Source organism: Leptodactylus fuscus, chromosome 1 (genome assembly GCF_031893055.1).
Source record: "Leptodactylus fuscus isolate aLepFus1 chromosome 1, aLepFus1.hap2, whole genome shotgun sequence".
Classification (NCBI taxonomy): domain Eukaryota; kingdom Metazoa; phylum Chordata; class Amphibia; order Anura; family Leptodactylidae; genus Leptodactylus; species Leptodactylus fuscus.
The window spans coordinates 296,682,159-296,705,861 of record NC_134265.1 but is presented as its reverse complement, the minus strand read 5'-3'; the positions used below and the strand labels follow the sequence as shown (position 1 = coordinate 296,705,861).

The following is a 23,703-nucleotide window of genomic DNA, read 5'->3' as shown; positions in this document are numbered from 1 at the left end:
ATTGAAGATTGGAAAAACGTTGCCTGGTCTGATGAGTCTCGATTTCTGCTGCGACATTCGGATGGTAGGGTCAGAATTTGGCGTCAACAACATGAAAGCATGGATCCATCCTGCCTTGTATCAATGGTTCAGGCTGGTGGTGGTGGTGTCATGGTGTGGGGAATATTTTCTTGGCACTCTTTGGGCCCCTTGGTACCAATTGAGCATCGTTGCAACGCCAAAGCCTACCTGAGTATTGTTGCTGACCATGTCCATCCCTTTATGACCACAATGTACCCAACATCTGATGGCTACTTTCAGCAGGATAATGCGCCATGTCATAAAGCTGGAATCATCTCAGACTGGTTTCTTGAACATGACAATGAGTTCACTGTACTCCAATGGCCTCCACAGTCACCAGATCTCAATCCAATAGAGCATCTTTGGGATGTGGTGGAACGGGAGATTCGCATCATGGATGTGCAGCCGACAAATCTGCGGCAACTGTGTGATGCCATCATGTCAATATGGACCAAAATCTCTGAGGAATGCTTCCAGCACCTTGTTGAATCTATGCCACGAAGAATTGAGGCAGTTCTGAAGGCAAAAGGGGGTCCAACCCGTTACTAGCATGGTGTACCTAATAAAGTGGCCGGTGAGTGTATGTAAATAGGTACAAAGAGATTACTTCAGTTTTGTGGTACTTACCCTTGCAAGGCTTGTCCCTGTTGGAACTTTGTAAGGCACATACTTCCTGTAGATATGGCCCACTCTGGAACAAGGAACATCAAACATTTCCCCTCCACACATCCATACCTAAACATAGAAGTAAAAACATATCAGTGTTTTGATATCATATTTGCTACTTGCAGTTTCTTACCCAAGTAATTTAATACACAATAACAATCTCCTCGCACTGCATATAAAATGTTTGAGAAAACATTACTGGAAGCTAAAGTTATCTAACTATCAACTTCTGTGTCATACATAATATTCACAAAGAGATGAGCGACAAAGACATATCATTTTCCAGACCTCTCATATGCACATAAAAACTCGGCTTCCAGTGGGACTGCTGTCACTTGTAAGCAGCTCAGTCTGTGCATGTTGATATCACTAGCTTTATTGAAGATCATATTCTCAGAGAGGCTTTTAAGCTCCCCAATTCCCCCACAGGCGGCAGCTCTGTGTGTAAACACTGGCTATCCAATAACAGTGCCCCTGGCAAGGAACCAGCTCAAGAAGCTTCAACTCAGAAACATCAGCAGCTTCAGTACAAGCAGTGCGGGATTATTACATACAGTATTGTAAAGAAATGTTGCCATGAGATGCTTATACTCAAGAGTTAAATTCTTTCTTTTAACCAATTTATAACATTTATTAAAAACTTAAGGATACAGTGTATATAGAAATGCGTTTAACCCAGGAGACCATTGATGTTCGGCTAAGACCATAACATCCTACCGCAAACTTTTTTAATCCCTTGTGAACCAAGATTAATAGGCAGTTCCTAGTGCAGGGGTGCCCAATACGTCGATCGCGATCTACTGGTAGATCGCAAAGGACGTATGGGTCGATCGCAGGATGCAGGGATCCCCGGTGTCTGCTTGTTCACAGTGCAGGCTGAGAGTCATCTCCGGACACTGGCAGGCGAGGCTGCCGCAGCCCCAGCCTGCCAGTGTCCAGATATAACTCTCAGCCTGTGCTGTGAACAGGCAGACAGCGGGGATCCCTGAGCGGCCACAGAACACCGCTGTCTCCTGCTCTCACGAGCCGCCCGGCCCCACCCACATGCCCGGCCCCACCCACAGACACACCTGCCCTGCCCACAAGCCAGCCCAGTCCCGCCCATAGGCCCAGCCCCACCCACAGTCTCGCTCCGGCCCCGCCCTAGTAGATCTCTTGCCTTGGTCAGCTAATAAAGTAGCTCACACGCAGAAAAAGTGTGAGCACCCCTGTCCTAGTGATACATGGTATCTATGGTATGATTCCATGTGGAAAACACTATGGGGGAAGTTACTAAAACATGCATTTAAGATAGAGTAAGATGCAACAAATTTATTGGAAAACACAGGCCTTTTAATAAATCTGCGACATTTTTGCCTGTCTGTGTATAATGTGGCCCAGGATCATCTACCTTGAGGCCGGGGCTTCATATTGTGAAAACACAGCGTTGTACAGTACCTGCAAAGTGGATGGGATTCTGCCTAATACTTTCCACACATTGCAGAAAAAAATCTGCAGTAGAAATGTGCGTCTTCAAAAACGCTCAGTTTTGAAAATCACAGCATATCAATTATATGGAAACACTGACATTTTCCTTATAAATATGATATGGGAAGAAGGTCTGGAAAGGAAAATTCTGTAGACTTTCTGTGAAAAATGCTGACACTAGATTTTTAAGTGCCTCTTTGCAGTGAACATGATGGACTATCTATTGTATAATGCACCATTTGAGCCTTGTAGACTATACAATTCTGTGTTTTCACCAATATAGAAGGGGCATTGTATTCTGAATGATTATATGTTTGTATGGTTATATTACTGCAATGTGCTAACTTTAAAAGAATGCTTTGAACAATAGAAGTGTTAATATTTCATCAAAATCTGGAGCTTATCAATATTTGGGATGACCACCTTTGCCTTCCCTCAATTCTAGATCAATATTTGGTATGACCGCTCTTTGGAGGAATAGTCCTGGAAGTGATGATTTGGCCACCACAGAACCCTGATCTCATAATCATCCAGTCTGTCTGGGATTATAGAAAGAGACAGATGGATTTGAGCAAGCCTACATCCGTAGAAGATCTGTGCTTAGATCTCTAAGATGCTTGGAACAACCTCCCTGCCAAGTTCTTTTTCTATTTTTAAATGCATTCTTATTTTTGATCCTAGTTGCCACAAACTTTTGCACATTAGTGTAGGTTTCTGCAATATTCAAGCTCCTCTGCCTATGCAGAATCCCATTTACCGGTAAAACCCCCCCAAAAAACAGTTTTTAAGGCTAAGGCCTCATATAGCAAAAAAGCCCTTTAAAAGTTTACGCCATGTGGGCCTAATGCATTTTCTGTGTTCTTTGTACCATCTCTTGCGACAACACACATATCATGTTGGTTTCTGGATGCACCTAGTCTGTGCCTTGGATGTGTAGGAGATAACCAAATCTGCATTTATTACACAACTGATGCCTGATTGATAGTAAATCTATCAGGAGGCTATTAGAAGACTGTACCCTCTACCACCGACCCCTCATTTATTAACCCCTTCCCGACATCTGCTGTACTAGTACAGAGAATGCCGGGTGTTTAACTCCCGGGTGGCTGTCATAGTCACCTGGTATCTGCTGTATCATACAGAAGACACCATGTGCTAATGCTTATGGTTGGTGCCCGCACTGATCGTGGGCATTAACCCTTCTGGTGCTTCGGTCAAAGCTGACAGAGGTGCCATTTTCCTGCCAGCGCCCATTCCATTAGCATTGCAATGCATTGCATTAGTGATCAGACCCCCTGGGGTTCAAGACCCTTAGGGAGTCTGATAAATGCAAAAAAAAAAAAAGTAAAAAAAAGTTAACATTTTTTTTTTAAAAAAAATTTAAAAGTATTAAAAATTTAAATCACCCTCTTTTCCTAAAACACATATGAAAGTAGTTAAATACTGTGAAACACATACATATTAGGTATCCCTGTATCCAAAAACACCGTCTCTACAAATCTATAAAAATTTTTCTCCTGTACGGTAAACACCGTAGCAGGAAATAAAAGTCAAAAGTGCCAAACCGCCATTTTTTCACTGTTTTGCCTGTGATAAAAATTTTAATAAAAAAATTATCAAAGCAATAGCAATCCCCCAAAATGGTATAAAAAGACACTCTATACATTCTCGTACACGGAAGTATAAAAAGTTATGGGTGTCAGAATATGGCCACTTTTAGAAAAAAAAAATTGGCACAGTTTTGGATTTTTGTTAAGGGGTTAAAATGTAAATAAAACCATATCAATTTGGTATCCCCAGAATCATACCGAAACATAGAATACAGGTGACATGTCATTTTGGCTGCACAGTGAATGCCGTAAAAATAAATCCCCTAAAAAAATCGCACAAATGCACTTTTTCTTCAAATCCTCCTCATTCTGATTTTTTTTTCCAGTTTCCTAGTACATTGTCCAGAATAATTAATGGTGGTAAATGAAAATCAAAAAATGCAGTCAGCGGGAAGGGGTTAAAAAGTGTTGAGAAAGTTGCACATTACTACCATACTAAATTAATCAAATTTACTTCCTGTCTTTCTAGAGTGGGTGACAATACTTTTATTTGTTTGAAAAATATTTTCTTGCAAATGTTGTTCTATACAGTGTTTTGTGTCATATCAGTATGCCCTGTTCACATCTGCGTATGTATTCCGTCCGGTTAGATTCCGCATGGAGACCCCCCGAACGGAATACAAGCGCAATTTCAAACGCCATAGACTATAATGGGGTCCGTGTGCTTGCCGCGCACTGCCCGCACAAATCATTAGTGCAGCAGTGCATGGTAAGCACACAGACTCCATTATAGTCTATGGGGTATGTGTGCTTTTACAACACAGTGCTCACAATTGCATTTGTATTCCGTTCGGGGGGTCTCCATGCGGACTCTAACCAAACAGAATACATACGCAGATATGAACAGGGCATAAGGGATATGTTCACATCTGTAATTGTGGTTCTTTTCACAGATTCTGTCATAAATCACGGACAGAAAAGTCCGTCAAGCAGAACTTTTTAGTTTGCTAAAATGAGATATATTATAACAGGTAACCAAAAGACATCATTTTAGTCCATAGCATACAGCATGATCCTTTAATGTCCATCATATGACGGATCCATCACCAGCTGGAGTTCTGATTTTCTGTTTCTAGACAAACACTCAATAAAAATACTGCCAGGAATGTGAATATAGCCAAAAATACAGTAGATGTCTGAACATTTTCTAAGTGTTGGTTATACCAGAGAATATTGTTGATCTCCTATAGATTCTTGTTTCTGCACCGATCTTTGTGTTTGCTTTGGATTTTTCAAGTGCTTATCAGCGTCTATATTTAGGTAGAAAATAGTCAGTAATATATTTCTTTATTTCTATGTCTGCCTTCCAATGCCCTGTAAAGCCTCTATATCTCCAGAAATGTAAGTGCAAAAAAGATGATACATGATATCACCTCAATGTAGTATACGCAATGTGTGAATATGCTATTCCAGAGCATAGGAAATTATAACTTTTGGCAAACTCTTCTATCAAAGCAGATGCTCAGCTCTACTCTGTGCTAAAAAGTGTTCAGAATCTATTAATTGAAAAAGTTATTAAGAGTTAAAGTAAGTCCACAATGTTTTATGATGCTTTGTTATCGGTTAATGAAATATGGAGTTTAAGAAAGCTTCAGCAGTCAGTATTCATAAACCAGAGTCATCAAATCAGAATGACTCTTGTTTGTCACATAGCAGACACTTCCCTGAATAATGTGTCACAACTGCTCACAAAGTGAGAGGCAGAAGGGTCACAAGTCTCTTGTCCATCAAGTAGTTTATTCCACACATCAAAACAACTGTGTCAGATGGATAGATCGTAATGAAAAATATCTGATATGCTGAATGACAAAAGGCAGAGTAGAGATAAGGAACAAAAAAATCACAATGTTTAGAAATTGGCTAACATTATCACTTACAAGACATACAATATATTACTATTAAAGTAGATCTTTCACCTCTTGGGGCACATGCAGTGTAATACACCACTAGAAAGCTGACAGTGGGCCAAATTCAGCGCACTATCGGCTTTCCCATTCTGTGCCCCCGGTGAAGAGGTATCGGTGCCGGTACCCTAGCTCTTCAGTGTCAGAAGGGCATTTCTGACAGTCTGTCAGGGATGTCCCTCCTCACAGCAGCGTCTATTGCGCTGTACTGTGAGAGGGGGCATTTCTTAGAACCCAATGATGACGCTGAGCGTTGAGGAACGCCCCCCCGGTACTCATCTATGGATAAGTACTATCAGGAGTAGGGGAGGTGTTCCTCACCGTTCAGTGTCAGGGCTGTAAGGAGCGCCCCCCTCTCACAGCACAGCGCTATAGACGCTACTGTGAGGAGGAGCACACTATTGGCTTTCTAGCGCTGTATAACACCACATGTGCCCGAGGACGTGAAAGGTCCTCTTTAAATAGTGCCTAGATAAGCAACATCCGCACCTATATCAGAGTATTTTCTATATGGCCTCAGCCTCAATGGTATTATTAAAGGGAAATTCTGGTTTGATTTACGATACTTTTAAGGTTGATCTCTTCTTATCTTTCTATGCCACAAAAGAAGTGTTCATTCCTTAGGTGACTGCAGTTTTGCCATATGCAATACCAACTCTAGCTTCTGTCTCATTATTCCATTTTGTTAATAAGTGGAAGGAAAAATATTCCATTATATTCATGTGACATTGCAAATACTTAAAGTTTCTCACTTTTCACTTTTATGTCAATTTTCGGATCTATAAAGAGTTTATGGATAACGTTAGAAATAGAAGTAGAATATGCTGGTTGGACAGCTGTCAGATTTCAAAGGCAGCAGTTTAGAGCAGTCTGTTATAGGTGAAATGAACTCTCTGTCCTAGAAGTGCAAACCTAGACATTCTAAAATGACAAATTTATTACAGTGACCGATACTGGATGATACATTTGATGTATCTTTAGATTGGGCCAGAATTATGCAATACATTTTTGCAATAATTGTGGCACATAATATGCCATGACTCTGAGTAAGGTAAAAAAAAAAAGAATTGTTTAAGCCTACATTTAAATGACTGTGGCCACAATTTTTCACTTGCATTTAGTGCCCAAGGGTTGCCCATTTACATGGATCCATTATGCATTACAGTGTATGGAGGGATCAGTGAAAATGGGCAAGAATAGAGCTAAATATCGGTCATAGAAATGAATGCAGCCATGTGATAACTGTTAAAAAAAAAATACTGCCACATGGCTGATGTTAACTGCCATGTGAATATAACGTAAGGCTAAAGTCACATACTGCAATGAATGTAATCCCAAAAATGCTTGTGCTTTTCAGTTTTTCTTTTGCATTTTCCAATTGTATCCATCCCATATTAGTCTATGGGAAAAATGCTTAGAAAAAGAATTTCTGGCACTCAATGTATACTTCCAAGGTGCAAAATGTATTATATCCATATACAAACATTTCAGTCATCAAGACCTTCTTCAGTATATCTGGTTTAGTGTGGATAAGGTGAAATGGAAGACAAAACGGAAGAAAACCGTCCAAAAAAGGGAGATCAATTGAATTGATTGAAACGTTTGTGTATGGATATAATAAATTTTGCACCTTGGAAGTACATACATTAAGTGCCGGAAATTCTTTCTCTATGTGTTATGGCTATGAGAGGCTTTTTCTGTGCACTGAAGAATTAGATTGAGTGATGGTACATTGGGAAAAATGCTGTGTTCTTCTAGGGAAAATTAAGATGCAGTGTTTTTTAAAAATACACGTTTTTATAAAGACTTTGTTTTCATCAGCGTCTATTGCCCACATTGTGGGGATAAGAGTAAATAAAATCCCATTCGCCTTGCTGAGACTATAAAACCTGTTACATCTCCCCAACCACCAAAATTCTGCATTTCTGCAACATGTGGCCTCAGCCTAAAGCACATAATAAATGTGGTACACAGCAGATAGGCGAGTCTTATGAGGGCAGCAGTGGTTAGTACTATTTCCTTGAAATGCTGGAATTCCTGGGTTGAATCCAACCAAGGGCAACATTGCATGAAGTTTTTATGTTCTTTTGTTCGTGTGGGATTCCTCCCACTTTCTGACATTATACTGATAGCTAAAGGCATTCAGCAAGTCTCTTTTGCCCAGTTTAAGAATTGAGGTGGCAGAGCAAGATACTTTAACTTAGAATTTCTGTGTCATGCGCCACATAGGATATCATATATGCCCAGTGTGATCTTTTAATGGCTTCCATCTACAGACTGTTGTAAGAATAAAAGTCTATTGGGGCATACAGAATATGGGATTTTTTGCATTATTCACCTGCAGTATATGTACCAGTATATGTTGAAAATTGTAATATATTGTTTGAATGTTTATCATATGTCTTTGTTTCTAACATTAATATTCTTATTAAATAGGTAGGAAAAGGTGTGAAGTAGACAAGGACTAGGCTGCCAGGTTTATTAATTATAAAGAATCTCATAAAACTAACATCAATTATACATAAAACTTAGATTTCAGTTCTGACACATGGAAGGATTGAGATGCTCCTCAATTATAAAGCAATGCATACCTCTCTACCTGTGGTGCATCTGACTCCACCAGTCTACAGATACTAATAAAAGTATACAGTATATAACCGTTTTTAAAAAATTGTTCCCATTAATCTGAACTGTATTTGTGGAGACAACATAAAGTAGACCATACACTGTAAAAACCAGGGGTGAAGCTATAGCAGGTGCACTGGATACCATCGGCTACCATGTCCCTGCACTATTAGGGGGCCCAAATATCCCTTTGCTGCAAAAAAATTGTCATTATTCTGAATAGCACAAGGTACTTGGGCACCCCGTTATAGATTTTGCTTTGGGATCCAGAGCTTCAGATTACGTTTCTGATTCGAATTATATGGATATGGATGAGGATTATGTTTATCTGACTGATATACTGAACCTATATAAGCAATAGGAAGAAATATTTTACTAACCAGTAGAGACCAAGTGAGAAAACTGATTTGTAAACTTCCAAAACATTCAGGTTGGGCCAATCCTGAACTTTTTGAGGTTCCAAATCAATGAATCACTACACAATAAACACCGATACTCACCTTCCCTTACCAATTGCTTGCTTAGTTAAAATGTAGTAATAGGTGAACCTCACAAGATCACAAGGTTCCTTTGCATGTTTCATTTCAAAAAGACAATAGACTGCCGGGTATAATAATAGCATTTCTGGTTCAGACCGAACAAGTTAGGTCAGAAACGAAACTGGTGGACGAACCTTGCAAATATTCATGCGAAGAATCTCGTCTATCTCTACATTTAAATCATACAAGCAATTATTTCACAATACCCAATCAATTAGACACATTGGTTATATTATATATGCATTATATTATCTATATTTATAATAACACAGATCTTCTTAAGTAGTAAAGAATTGATATTACGAAAATGCAACGAAAAGTGTTTAAAATATGACAATTAATATGTCATACTATACACGGAATACAGAAATTACTGTTATAATAACTGGTTCTGTGAAGCAGTAATGGCAGGCAGCTGTAGCCTACATAATGGAGCACAGAACAGAATAGTGTGTTACAAGCCTGAATGACTACACAGGGAGTAATGTGAAGAAATTTAATTAAACAGGATCCACAGAGTACATAGACTCAAAGCCGCTCTCCCTTGATCGAATTGGGAAGGCACTAGGAGTAAATGTGTTTGCCATTTCTGTATGTCGGCTTTCAAAAACAAATAGTCTTTTGCAGCTACTGGTAAGCCAACTTTATTAAAAATGGCCGTATCCCTAATTTGTAATACGGAGCTCGACAGAATAACCACAGATAGTTTCTAGTAAGCAGAAGGATACCAAATGTAAACACACTTTTAATTAAGACGGATAACGGAACACTAACATCAGTGTTTACATAACAGTCTTGTCACATTAATACAAATATTATTAAAATATAATAATTAACTGACATAGATGACTGTCAAGATCTGTGAACTCATCTTTTTATCTAATTTTCTCATGTGTTCCAGAACCATTTAGTGAATCCTTAAAGAGAAATTATTCCTCCATTACAAGTAATGTTAATTAAATAGAGATTGATAAGAAACTTGTCCCTAAATGTCCATGAGATGGAAATTAAAGGAAATGTACTGAGAAGTGCATATAGATGCAAGAAGAATTCTTCATTAAGAAGGCATTTTAATCTTTTGTGCTTTAAAAAAAAGGTCTGAACAGATTTACTAACCCTTCCTTTTATTTAGACAGTGTAAACACAGACTAGACAGGCTAAAGTTGTACCAAGTTTATCAAAGTGGATCATGAAGAATGTTCCAATTCTGTGCCAGTTACCGTCATTATCCCTGTCTGATCTCACAAAAGTCAAGTTTCTATCATTAATCCTTTTTTAAGACATTTATCGGTCCTATAAAGGTCATTTCAGTAAGACGAACACAGTCAACCTATCTTTAGATGAAACAATGTTACCAAGGAAAGAAATAAGGAGCTCGTAGTAATGGACTGGTACTAAAACATTACAGCGCATTACTAAAGTATTATCACAGAATCAATAACATACACCAATAGGAACCAGGGTGGTCTTAAGCACAGAAATATGAGTTATACTTATCCACTAATGAGGTTTTCGTATCCCTGGCAGGGTTTATCAGCATCAAACATACGTGAAAAAAACATCTTAGATCCAAAATATCCTTTCTATAGGAAGCATTGCTTTGGTTTTGGTCCTTGTGTTATTTTTAACAGTTGTTTCATGCTTGTTTTCAAGTCTCTGCCCATGTTTGTTCTATTCACTTATGTCGCTGTCCATTCTGCTTCCCTGTCTAGAGTTGTTCATTTTATTTTATTTTTCGTAAAATGACCAAAGAAAAAAGTGAGCTGACCAGATTTTCAATGCAACATACTTTTGTGATACTGTCATGTGATATATGCAAATTTGATTCCCAGGATGTAATTAGGAAAACAGTGCCTCTGTATGCTGCCTCTTAGTGCAGCCCCCTTAAATAACATCATGCATGAATTTTTCAATAAGCCTAATAACATGATGCGTGGTTATTGGCAAACCAGTATATCCATTGCAAAAGGAACAGAATCCCAGCTGTGGACAGTGCTGTTTCAATCTGGTTGGATCTCATCAGCACAGTGTAGGGAAACTGATTTGGCTGGGTGAGAGACTTTAGACCAGGGTATGAGGATAATAACACTTCTTGAGGAGTGGGCACCTTTGCAGGCGTATGGAGACTTACAAAGCCATTTTCGCTCCAATAGGGGATTATGGGGAATATGCTAATCTGTTTCCCAAGATGTAATTAGGAAAACAGTGCCTCTGTGTGTTGCCTCTTAGGACAGCCCCCTTAACATCATGTATGACGTGGCCAGGTGTGTCATGTGATGCCTAACCTAGAAGTGTCTATGTGTGGCCATCCAGTGGTTGTGAATTTCAGCTTGTCAAAGGTTTTGCTAATATATATATATATATATATATATATATATATATATATATATGTATATTTATATTGCATATATATATATTGTTAAATTGTTTTCATGAGAAATTGAAGTCCTTAAGTAAACTCTAGCTAAGGTAAAGGTAAGCGATTACATCTGTAATGACTTTTTCAAGCTAGGGATCTAAAGAACTATGATAAAACCACTACATCCCCTCTCCAGCAATTATTCTATGTACTGTACTGTACTGGTGTAGAACATTTTGACCTTTTATTGTAACTTTTTGTTGTTGTTGCTATTTTAGTGGGTTTTCCATGTATGCTTCCCTTTTAACATGTCAACTTTTGTAAAATTATTTATTATACTTTTCATAAGTTTTAGGCGTGTGTGGAAAAAATGTTACAAACCGAGAATACTTTCAAAAATAAAAGTGCTAATAGCTTATTTTTTCAGTTAAAGAAAAAAAAAGTGAATGAACAAAAGAGAAATCTAAACCAATTTAATATTTGGTGTAAACATATGGCTCTAGCAGATCACTGATCTCAACATGATGAAGTCTGTCTGGTTTTACATGAAGAGACGGTGTTACGTTACTGGTATACGCGGCTGTAATCTGGTGGCCAGATGAAGTAAGCCAGGATCAGATAGGTACTGAAGAGCAGTAGTCCGAGGTGTGGCTTGAAGTGTAGATCACAAGGGTAATACAGCAATGGAGTAGAAACAAACTAGGAAAGACAGTTCTGGGAGCAGGAGATTGGAAACAATACTCAAGAAAAGGCTGTACTGCCTCATAGGTATAAATAGGCCCAAATAGAAAACAAGATGGTTTTACATTGGTACTGATTGGTCCTCTTTGTTAAGGCAATTCCTAAGATGAACACAGAAGGCTCCAGTGGTGAGGAGTGGAAGTGCAACAATATTTCAACGTAAAAGGAATAGCGGTCACTAGTGGTAGACTAGAAAAATACAGGATTCTGACAGATGGAAAGATCTGAGAAAGCCTACATCCACAGAAGATCTGTGTTTAGTTCTCCAAGATATTTGGAACCTCCCTGCCAAGTTACTTCAAAAATTGGATACAAGTTTATCTAGAAGAATTGATGCTGTTTGCAGATGAAGGCGGTCACACAAATATTTCTAAGATATAGATTTCTCTTTGTTCATTCACTTCATTTTGCTAATTGACAAAATAAACTATTAACACTTCCATTTTCTAAAGCATTCTTACTTAGAAGCATTGAAGCACTGTACTCTATTGAGAGAGAGAGAGAGAGAGAGAGAGAGAGAAACAGAGAGAGAGAGAGAAAGAAAGAAACAGAGACAGAGAGATAGAGATAGAGAGACAGAGAGAGAAACAGAGAGAGAGACAGAGAACAGAGACAGGGAGAGACAGAGGCAGAAACAGAGACAGAGAGAGTTAGCAAGACAGAGAGAAAGACAGAGAGAGACAGAGAGAGAAATAGAGAGAGAAACAGAGACAGAGATAGATGGAGAGACAGAGAGAGAGAAACAGAAAGAGAGAGAGACAGAGAGAGAGACAGAGACAAAGAGAGAGACAGAGAGAAAGAGAGAGAGACAGAGAGAGAGAGGGAGTGACAGAGACAGAAAGAAAGAAACAGAGACAGAGAGAGATGGAGAGACAGAGAGAAACAGAGAGAGAGACAGAGACAGGGAGAGACAGAGGCAGAAACAGAGACAGAGAGAGAGACAGAGAGACAAAGAGAGAGACAGAGAGACAGAGACAAAGAGAGAGACAGAGAGACAGAAACAAAGAGAGAGAGACAGAGAGAAAGAGAGAGAGACAGAGAGAGAGAGGGAGTGACAGAGACAGAAAGAAAGAATCAAAGACAGAGATAGGTGGAGAGACAGAGAGAGAAACAGAGAGAGAGACAGAGAAACAGAGACAGGGAGAGACAGAGAGAGTCAGAGAGACAGAGAAACAGAGACAGGGAGAGACAGAGAGAGTCAGAGAGACAGAGAAACAGAGACAGGGAGAGACAGAGGCAGAAACAGAGAGAGTCAGAGAGACAGAGAGAAAGACTGAGAGAGAGACAGAGAGAGAGAAACAGAGAGAGACAGAGAAACAGAGACAGAGAGAAAGAAACAGAGAAAGAGAGTCAGATAGACAGAGAGAAAGACTGAGAGAGAGACAGAGAGAGAAATAGAGAGAAACAGAGAGAGAGACAGAGACAGAGAGGGAGAGACAGAGACAGAGAGTCGGAGAGACAGAGAGAAAGACAGAGAGAGAGAGAGAGAGAGAGAGAGACAGACAGAGAAACAGATATATAGAGAGAGAAACAGAGACAGAGAGGGAGAGAAAGAGAGAGAGAGAAACAGAGATGGAGAGACAGATAGAGAGACAGAGAGAGAAAAATCATGTCACACATTTTAAACTTCTGACAGTCTATGTGTACCATCTTCTCATTTTCCAGTTAAAGTTCCCTTTAAATCTGTTGTAGTGTCATTAGTATAGATGTTAATTGCCCCCTAAGGTGATTACAGTCCCATGTTCTTAATTGTGCCAGAAATGTAGATTGATTTGCTGTCAGATTTGGAGAAGCAGAAATATGTCTGCATTTAAGATGTATTTACAAGAGCATCTGCTGTTAGCCACAAAATGGATTCTATGGACATAATTTGCTAATTTTTTATACTTAATGTTTTGTGTTTCTTTAATTTTATTTCTGTAACATAAGAAATGACTCAGAGAACTCAATATATGAGAAGAAATGTCAAGGTAATGAAACAATAAGGCACATCGTACAGTAGTATTGTAATGTAATTACACCAAATATTACATCTCTATTGTTGCCTTAAGGTGCAGCTGACGTACAATCGAACATAGAGATGGACAGAGCCTGCAAGTGATAATGTTCTGCAATTATTTTCCATACTGTTTCCAAAAGAGCCTTACAGAAGAACTTAAGTAATCCTCCCATCCTTACCTCTGTTTGGAAATAACTGGTGCAATGTTACAGAATAACTTACTGACAACTTTATTGTAACGCTGTATCCTCTCTTCCAAGGAATCTCCGCAAATGGAGGTTCCAGGCCGCTCCGGAACAAATTGAGGCTCCAGAGATCAATCCCACACTATTAACAAAGTCACAACATATCCTGGCAATAAGATGGGAATGACCCTTTAATGTATTTTTTTGCCTGTTTCCTGTTACAGTTTACAAGCTAGCTATATACTGTTGTACAGCGACCTGAATAATACAGTCAGGGCTGGCCTTAGGTTCAATGTAAAGTAGTATCTATAACGGCTTGCCTTTATATGCACATCATAACCTTGCTGATCAGCCATTGATAGTCACTTGCTCACTTACAACCAGCTATTCATTTATGTTTTTACCTCCAGAGTAAATCATTAGTAAAAATAGAAAAATTACAACTAGGATATGCAGAAAAAAGTCATTTGAAAGACGATTGGGAACAAAGACAGCAATAGGAAGGGCAACCATATTGAGCTTTAGTGCCCATGTATTGAAAGGGTCTAAAAGAGTTCCTAAGAAGTAGGGGCTATAAAACCACTATACAGGGATTAAACAGTTGTACGGAAGAGTGGCCATCAGTGTCATATTCTGATCATACTATGTAGATCATACCCAACATAGAATACAAAGGATCATCCAGCAACGAGATAAGAAAGTCCAATATAAGTCTTCTTTATTTCTTTATTTCTTGTTATCGCAATGTAAATAAAACAGCACGCAATGCACAGGAAAAGCCTGCGTCAGACAGACGCGTTTCAGATAACAATCCTTCCTCAGTGGTTATTTCACTCCATGCCGAGGGAGCTCCTCATCCGGGCAAGGTGTCGCAAGAATTTAAAAGTCAAATGGAGATAAAAAGAAAAATCTAAGACGGACTACTGCAGGAGGGCTGAGTATAATTCCTTTTCCCCCTTTTTTCTATCTATATTATGTAGATCATACTACATATCTGATGTGTATACACATGCAGATAGATAGCTAGACTGCATATCCTCAGTATATCTCATATATTTCATAGTTACTGACTAGGATATGGAAGCACAAGGGAGAGGTTCTGACAATGTTAAAGGCATATTAAAGGGGTTTTGTCATGACAATTTTATCCTTTGTCCAAGACCTCCACAAACTCTAAGAAAGTAGAGTAAGTAAGTAAACGTAGCTGTGGTGAAAGCAGGTCTACCCCCTTTTGAATGCAGAAATACCCCAGCTCCCATTCACTTCAATGGGAACATCAGATATAGCCAAGTGCTGTACTTAAGCTATCTTCCAAAGTAACTTGGAATTGAATTACCTGCATCCACCAGTGATGCATCTACTTTCACCAGTGGTACACTCACAACATGCAAACCCCTTATTGTGGCATAACCCCTTTAAGAATTTAGTCAGCACAGCACTAAGGCTACATTAATACTTTAGCCATGACTCCACAACTAAGGATTGTCTTGTTGCCCTGCCACTTCTTCATGAATGTAAGTGACTGAAGTTGCATTGTGAACTAGGAGATGTTGTGACCGCAACGTAACAAAAAAATAAATAAAAAGGAAAGTGCTCAAAGTTATAGCAAATAGAAATAACAGTTGCAGCACTCTAGAGGTTACAATGCAACTCCATTCACTAATCTTATTGAAGGAATCAAAGGACAATACAGTAATCTTTGGTTATGTTACAGGAGTTGCAGCCAAAGTCACTGTATAGCCCTACCCAACCTTTAAGCGACATCACTGGGTCTCTTATGTGACTTGTGATAAGAGAGATAATCCTTTAATAGTCCCACCATGGGGAAATTTTCATGTGTTACAGCAGCATGATACTACGGATACAGGATAATAACAGTAATATATTACAGAAAGAGATACACATATGCTCAGAATAGCAGATAGGAGAAAAATACTAGGAGTCATAGCAGCTAAAGAAAAAAAGAGACTCCAAGATCATTTAGTTCTCTGTGCGGAGTGATCTTCGCTTAGCCTGATGTTGATTATGTAGCCTGACTGTGGTTGAGAGGAAGGGACCTCCAATAGCGCTAAGTCTCACACTTGGGGTGAAGCAGTCAGTCACTGACAGTAATGCCAAGTGTCATCAAGGTCTAATACATGGGGTGGGAGTTGTTCTCCAGCATGGAGCTCACCATGGACAGTATCCTAAAAAGTGCCCCCTGGACTCTAAAGTCTCTCAGCCTCCTGAGCAGGTAGAGCCTGCTGTGGCCCTTTCTGTGCAGCACACTCATGTGATCAGCCCAGTCCAGTCTATTATTGAGGAGCACACCCAGGTACTTTATACGTCTTAACTATCTCAATGCCTGTCCCCTGGATCTCCACCGGAATCAGAGAACTTCTCCGCTTGCTGAAGTCCACTACTATCTCCTTGGTCTTTCCAGCATTTCCATCAATCCTGAGGTGGTTCCGCTGGCACCATTCAACAAAATCTCAGTTTAATTCTTTGTACTCCCTGTCATCTCCATCTGTGACGAAGCCTACTATTTGCAGACTCATCGGAGTACTTTTGTAGGTAACAGCTAGATGAGTTGCACCTAAAGTCATCAGTAACAGCCAGGGGCTCCCTTTAAGTCCCTCAAATGTTACATGTTAATAGTATAGAGTACTTGCACCCTCAGCAATTTAAAAGTGCCCCTCTTGTGTCTCTTGCAATGTATCAGTTTTCCACTTAAATCCGCATAAAGGAAGACAGAGAACAGTACCCCCTTTTATCTTCCAAAAAAGCAATCATTTCCACCTTTACCCAGCTAATGAGTTTCCTCACAGGTAATACTCCCTCTTACATAAGTAATAGTGGTCCCACAGGTAATAGTTCCCCCACATAAGTAATAATAATGCCCTAATAGTGCCCTCCACAGCTAACAATCCCCCTACATAGATAATAGCGCCTCCAGAGGTAATAGTTTCCCCTACAGTACACAGTATAGCTGTCTACTGTATTGAATAACATAACTATATAACTTGGCCACTTACACAGCGATGATGTGACAATCCCCTGACTCCTATTCTCTGGTGCCAATGGTTGTGAGAGCAGGAGACCGAGTAGCTGAGAGGAGAATAGAAGACGCACATGCTGCCGTGCTGTGTAGGGAGAAGGTAGTTACAATTCAATAGAGTAGACAGCAATATCATGGCGAAAGGGCCTTTGGGCCCCTTGGATTAGGTGCTCAGATACAACTATAACTGCTGCAACCCCTATAGCTAAGCCACTGCATGAGGTAGTACAGTATGGGACCTGTATTGCAGTCCATGGATAACCAAAGAGGGTTATGAACACAGTGGAATTATGTGTATAAGATTTACCATATAAACGACATTGAAAGTGGAGTTCAAAGTTAAACACTTTAAGCCTTACAAATCTGCAATACAGCAGTATAAAGGAATTGCTTGAATAGCAATTCCCTATCTATCTAATGTTCTTAAAAGTGCCATTAATATAATCCCTTGAAATCAATGCAACAATAGTTCAGCAAAGATTGAAGAATTTTGGGATTCTGTGTTTTGTGAACAAACTATAGATTTTTACTTGCAACAAGCTATGGCTTACACGAGGGGATTTAAACATTCAGCAATTGAAATTTCCCTAGCTGTCCTGTTCTATTTTTGGATGCCTCACACTGCTAATGTGAGAAATTCCACCAATATACTTAAAAATTGCAATTTGAGCAATTCTTTAATATTTTCCAAATTAAAGGCTCTAAACAAACCTACACTTTGAAATCTATGTAACTAGTGTTTAGTTTGAGAAGAGTTTCAAGATGCAAATTAAAAGCACTTATCCAAATTACTGGTGTTGAGAGAACTCCGCATGTGTCCTTGTGGCTATGTCTTTTTAGATTTTATTTGATATATTTTCATATAATAGTGTTTTTGTATGTGGAACACTATACAGTATACAGTATATATACCCTCCTCTATTCATTGATCGTCTCTCTCTGTTCATCATAAACACACACAATAAGTCTAATAGGAGTCTACCCTCGGCTGAAATATCTAGCTCACGATGAGCATACTGTTCCAACCACGTAATTTATGTGCACCCTGAACAACATCCTTATATACTCCTGTCAGAATGACACAGATGAAGCCATATAAACAGGTCCTCCAAACTGTATTCATATCAAAAACAGAAAATGTAGGATGCTCCAAAAATAATTATAAGGAATGCAAATGCTTTCTGAATGCTGTCATGTTAATGCAGTCACCGTGATTTAGTGGCCTAAGTAATATACTATAATGATATACTCGCATGGAAATGAATTAAACTGCCATGCAGTTATGGCTGGTGATTATGATCAATGACTAGGCTGGCCTAACATAATTATTGTATGTCTGTGGGCTCAAACTAACAAAGAGAGAACATTAACTGTTCATTCAGATTGATTCTGACATTACTGACTGTTTACTGTCGTTGTTTTAGTCCATAAAATACGTCCATCGAACTGAATAATGTATTTGACCACGTCTTTGTGAAATGTCCGGATTTTGAAATTGGTTTATTGCCGCAATCCATTAAAGGAAGTGCAGAGACTGGAAGAAGTACTACTTGTACGTGCCATGGTGGGTATGAACTTAACCCGTTTCCTCCAGCTTTCCTTCTTGTCTGTTGCATTGTTTAGGGGCCCTGTAATATAACTGATGGTGGTGGCAGTCTCTACCCTAAGACATGTCCTAGTTGTAGTTAGCCTTTCTAAGCCTGATAGAACTAGGAGTGCTCATGATGGTCCTGCTGGAATAAGACTTATGATATATGCAGAAAACAGGGTAACTTACTTAAGGTCGAACTCAGTATAACATCTTCCAAGTTTACCATTGTGAATAGGAGCAGAGTAGGCAGTTGGTACACCTGGCTGGCAGTCTGTGCTTTGCCTACTAAGCCTTGTTCTGCTCTGTGTGCCACCTTCATTCACCTACAGAAAGTCCCATACAGTCTTTACCAAAAGCCCCTCTCGGTGAAAGCTAACAAGTTGACCAATCTGTCCTGATGTGCAGGCAGGATTGTTTCTATGAGGACTGTCGCTGTCTGGATCATGCAGGGCAAGTGAGGAGTGTCAGTGATGTCTTTTTGCTTCCACACTCCCCAAAAGCTGGGAGAGGAAACCATTATTCCCCTCCGTTCCAGAATGAACTGCCTGGGTCATAACAAATTCTACTCCAGGCTCACAGTGGTATATCCCATTTAAGAGGGAATCTATACATTACTTGCAAACTACTGTATATACAGATTATGTACAAGCACAGGATAAGATTAACTATTTCAATTTGCAGTCATCCCACTTGGCTAATAAATTGCCTTCTTGACCAGAAATTTCAATTAGATTTCAGTGTAATAAAACATTATACTGTATATCAGCACTATTCACTCTTTATGATCAACCGCACGCCCGCCTCAAAATCAATGACACCCTCACCTCTTGCTTTGACATACATAATGGAACCAGACAAGGCTGTCCCCTCTCTCCCTCACTTTTCATTCTCACCTTAGAACCTTTGCTCCAGGCTGTCAGAGAACACCTAGACATCCTAGGCTTGAAAATTGACCCAACTACTCTCCATTCCGCAGCATTTGCGGATGACGTATTATTCTTAGTGGCCAATCCAGAGTCCGGACTCCCCAAAATCCTTGAGCTTCTCACCCATTACGGACATATTTCAGGCTACAAAACAAACCTAGAAAAATCTGAAGTCCTAAACATAAATATCCCACGCCATAGAATGGAAAGACTGAAGTCTATTTCTCCTTTGAAATGGACCACTAAATCCATCAAATACTTAGGCATTAAGCTCACGGCAGATCCTTCTAAGTTATATGAAGAAAACTTCCTTCCCCTTTTAGCAGATGTTAAAGCCACCCTCCTTTCTTATAATTCTCTTCCATTCTCGTGGTTTGGCAGACGTAGCTTACTACAGACGTACGCTCTTCCCACAATCTTATACTGACTCCATATGCTCCCTATACGCCTTCCTTCTTCATTTTTCAAAACAATGAGATCCATCTTTGCAAACTTGATTGAGAAAGTGAATCAAATAGCCAGATTTGAAGAAATCACTAGTTGGAGAGTGGGGCATGATATTGGGGAATTAACCACCCTCCACATTCACCTGATGCCATAGATATACAACCATCACCACACAATACAATCATTATTCTTTTTTTTTTTTTTTTTTAAATGTAGATTGTGAGCCCACATAGAGCTCACAATGTACATTTTTCCCTATCAGTATGTCTTTTTTGGAATATGGGATGGAAATCCATGCAAACACGGGGAGAACATACAAACTCCTTGCAGATGTTTTTTTTTGCCCTTGGTGGGATTTGAACACCAGGACTCCAGTGCTGCAAGGCTGCACTGCTAACCACTGAGCCACCGTGTGGCCCCTATACAATCATTATTCTGACACTGTTATCTTGTTCAACCTCGAATGCTCTCTGAACACTCGGAGAGCCTCTACTTTACTGTATATTACTTATATTGTTATCATTCTTGTTTTTTACAACAATTTTGTATGTAATCTGTCAGTTATTATCCTTTATATGTTCTTTCATATTTCTAAATAAAAGTTTTTTAAAAAAACAAAAAAACATTAAAGCCGAAGTTTACAGTATAAGACAATTGTGCTTTAATTTTAGACAAAATCTCACCTCACCTGTCTTCTCTGCTTGATAAACATTTGTCGATCTTTATATTGAAATATTTAGCAAGATAATGAAACATCTTTCCTTAGAAATCTGTATTACTGTTTTTTTTTTATTTATCTCCTAGATATTTATAAATGACAGTGGACATTACTATTCCCCTTTCAATATCAGTGCGTCCCTACACAGTTTGGCACTGCAAGCATTGGTAATAGAGATGAGCGAACACTAAAATGTTCGAGGTTCAAAATTCGATTCGAACAGCCGCTCACTGTTCGAGTGTTCGAATGGGTTTCGAACCCCATTATAGTCTATGGGGAACATAAACTCGTTAAGGGGGAAACCCAAATTCGTGTCTGGAGGGTCACCAAGTCCACTATGACACCCCAGGAAATGATACCAACACCCTGGAATGACACTGGGACAGCAGGGGAAGTATGTCTGGGGGCATAAAAGTCACTTTATTTCATGGAAATCCCTGTCAGTTTGCGATTTTCGCAAGCTAACTTTTCCCCATAGAAATGCATTGGCCAGTGCTGATTGGCCAGAGTACGGAACTCGACCAATCAGCGCTGGCTCTGCTGGAGGAGGCGGAGTCTAAGATCGCTCCACACCAGTCTCCATTCAGGTCCGACCTTAGACTCCGCCTCCTCCGGCAGAGCCAGCGCTGATTGGCCGAAGGCTGGCCAATGCATTCCTATGCGAATGCAGAGACTTAGCAGTGCTGAGTCAGTTTTGCTCAACTACACATCTGATGCACACTCGGCACTGCTACATCAGATGTAGCAATCTGATGTAGCAGAGCCGAGGGTGCACTAGAACCCCTGTGCAAACTCAGTTCACGCTAACAGAATGCATTGGCCAGCGCTGATTGGCCAATGCATTCTATTAGCCCGATGAAGTAGAGCTGAATGTGTGTGCTAAGCACACACATTCAGCTCTACTTCATCGGCCTAATAGAATGCATTGGCCAGCGCTGATTGGCCAGAGTACGGAACTCGACCAATCAGCGCTGGCTCTGCTGGAGGAGGCGGAGTCTAAGATCGCTCCACACCAGTCTCCATTCAGGTCCGACCTTAGACTCCGCCTCCTCCAGCAGAGCCAGCGCTGATTGGCCGAATTCCGTACTCTGGCCAATCAGCACTGGCTAATGCATTGTATTGGCGTGATGAAGCAGTGCTGAATGTGTGTGCTTAGCACACACATTCAGCTCTACTTCATCGGGCTAATAGAATGCATTGGCCAGCGCTGATTGGCCAGAGTACGGAACTCGACCAATCAGCGCTGGCTCTGCTGGAGGAGGCGGAGTCTAAGATCGCTCCACACCAGTCTCCATTCAGGTCCGACCTTAGACTCCGCCTCCTCCAGCAGAGCCAGCGCTGATTGGCCGAATTCCGTACTCTGGCCAATCAGCACTGGCTAATGCATTGTATTGGCGTGATGAAGCAGTGCTGAATGTGTGTGCTTAGCACACACATTCAGCTCTACTTCATCGGGCTAATAGAATGCATTGGCCAGCGCTGATTGGCCAGAGTACGGAACTCGACCAATCAGCGCTGGCTCTGCTGGAGGAGGCGGAGTCTAAGATCGCTCCACACCAGTCTCCATTCAGGTCCGACCTTAGACTCCGCCTCCTCCAGCAGAGCCAGCGCTGATTGGCCGAATTCCGTACTCTGGCCAATCAGCACTGGCTAATGCATTGTATTGGCGTGATGAAGCAGTGCTGAATGTGTGTGCTTAGCACACACATTCAGCTCTACTTCATCGGGCTAATAGAATGCATTGGCCAATCAGCGCTGGCCAATGCATTCTATTAGCTTGATGAAGCAGAGTGTGCACAAGGGTTCAAGCGCACCCTCGGCTCTGATGTAGCAGAGCCAAGGCTGCACAAGGGTTCAAGCGCACCCTCGGCTCTGATGTAGCAGAGCCGAGGGTGCACAAGGGTTCAAGTGCACCATCGGCTCTGCTACATCAGAGCCGAGGGTGCGCTTGAACCCTTGTGCAGCCTCGGCTCTGCTACATCAGAGCCGAGGGTGCGCTTGAACCCTTGTGCACACTCTGCTTCATCAAGCTAATAGAATGCATTGGCCAGCGCTGATTGGCCAATGCATTCTATTAGCCCGATGAAGTAGAGCTGAATGTGTGTGCTAAGCACACACATTCAGCACTGCTTCATCACGCCAATACAATGCATTAGCCAGTGCTGATTGGCCAGAGTACGGAATTCGGCCAATCAGCGCTGGCTCTGCTGGAGGAGGCGGAGTCTAAGGTCGGACCTGAATGGAGACTGGTGTGGAGCGATCTTAGACTCCGCCTCCTCCAGCAGAGCCAGCGCTGATTGGTCGAGTTCCGTACTCTGGCCAATCAGCGCTGGCCAATGCATCCCTATGGGAAAAAGTTTATCTCACAAAAATCACAATTACACACCCGATAGAGCCCCAAAAAGTTATTTTTAATAACATTCCCCCCTAAATAAAGGTTATCCCTAGCTATCCCTGCCTGTACAGCTATCCCTGTCTCATAGTCACAAAGTTCACATTCTCATATGACCCGGATTTGAAATCCACTATTCGTCTAAAATGGAGGTCACCTGATTTCGGCAGCCAATGACTTTTTCCAATTTTTTTCAATGCCCCCGGTGTCGTAGTTCCTGTCCCACCTCCCCTGCGCTGTTATTGGTGCAAAAAAGGCGCCAGGGAAGGTGGGAGGGGAATCGAATTTTGGCGCACTTTACCACGCGGTGTTCGATTCGATTCGAACATGGCGAACACCCTGATATCCGATCGAACATGTGTTCGATAGAACACTGTTCGCTCATCTCTAATTGGTAACAATGGGGAATGGGAACAGAGCCTTACACTAGATTCACA

General features: G+C 40.6%; 1 protein-coding gene across 1 annotated transcript in view; it reads right to left on the bottom strand.

The window, feature by feature from the left end:
- Positions 1-23,703, bottom strand: part of GALNTL6 (polypeptide N-acetylgalactosaminyltransferase like 6) — a 1,127,066-nt gene that overhangs the window by 81,588 nt on the left and 1,021,775 nt on the right. The window contains exon 8 of the mRNA XM_075258272.1: positions 688-795. Within this exon, the coding sequence (XP_075114373.1) occupies positions 688-795 (108 nt within the window). The remainder of the gene's footprint in view (positions 1-687; positions 796-23,703) is intronic.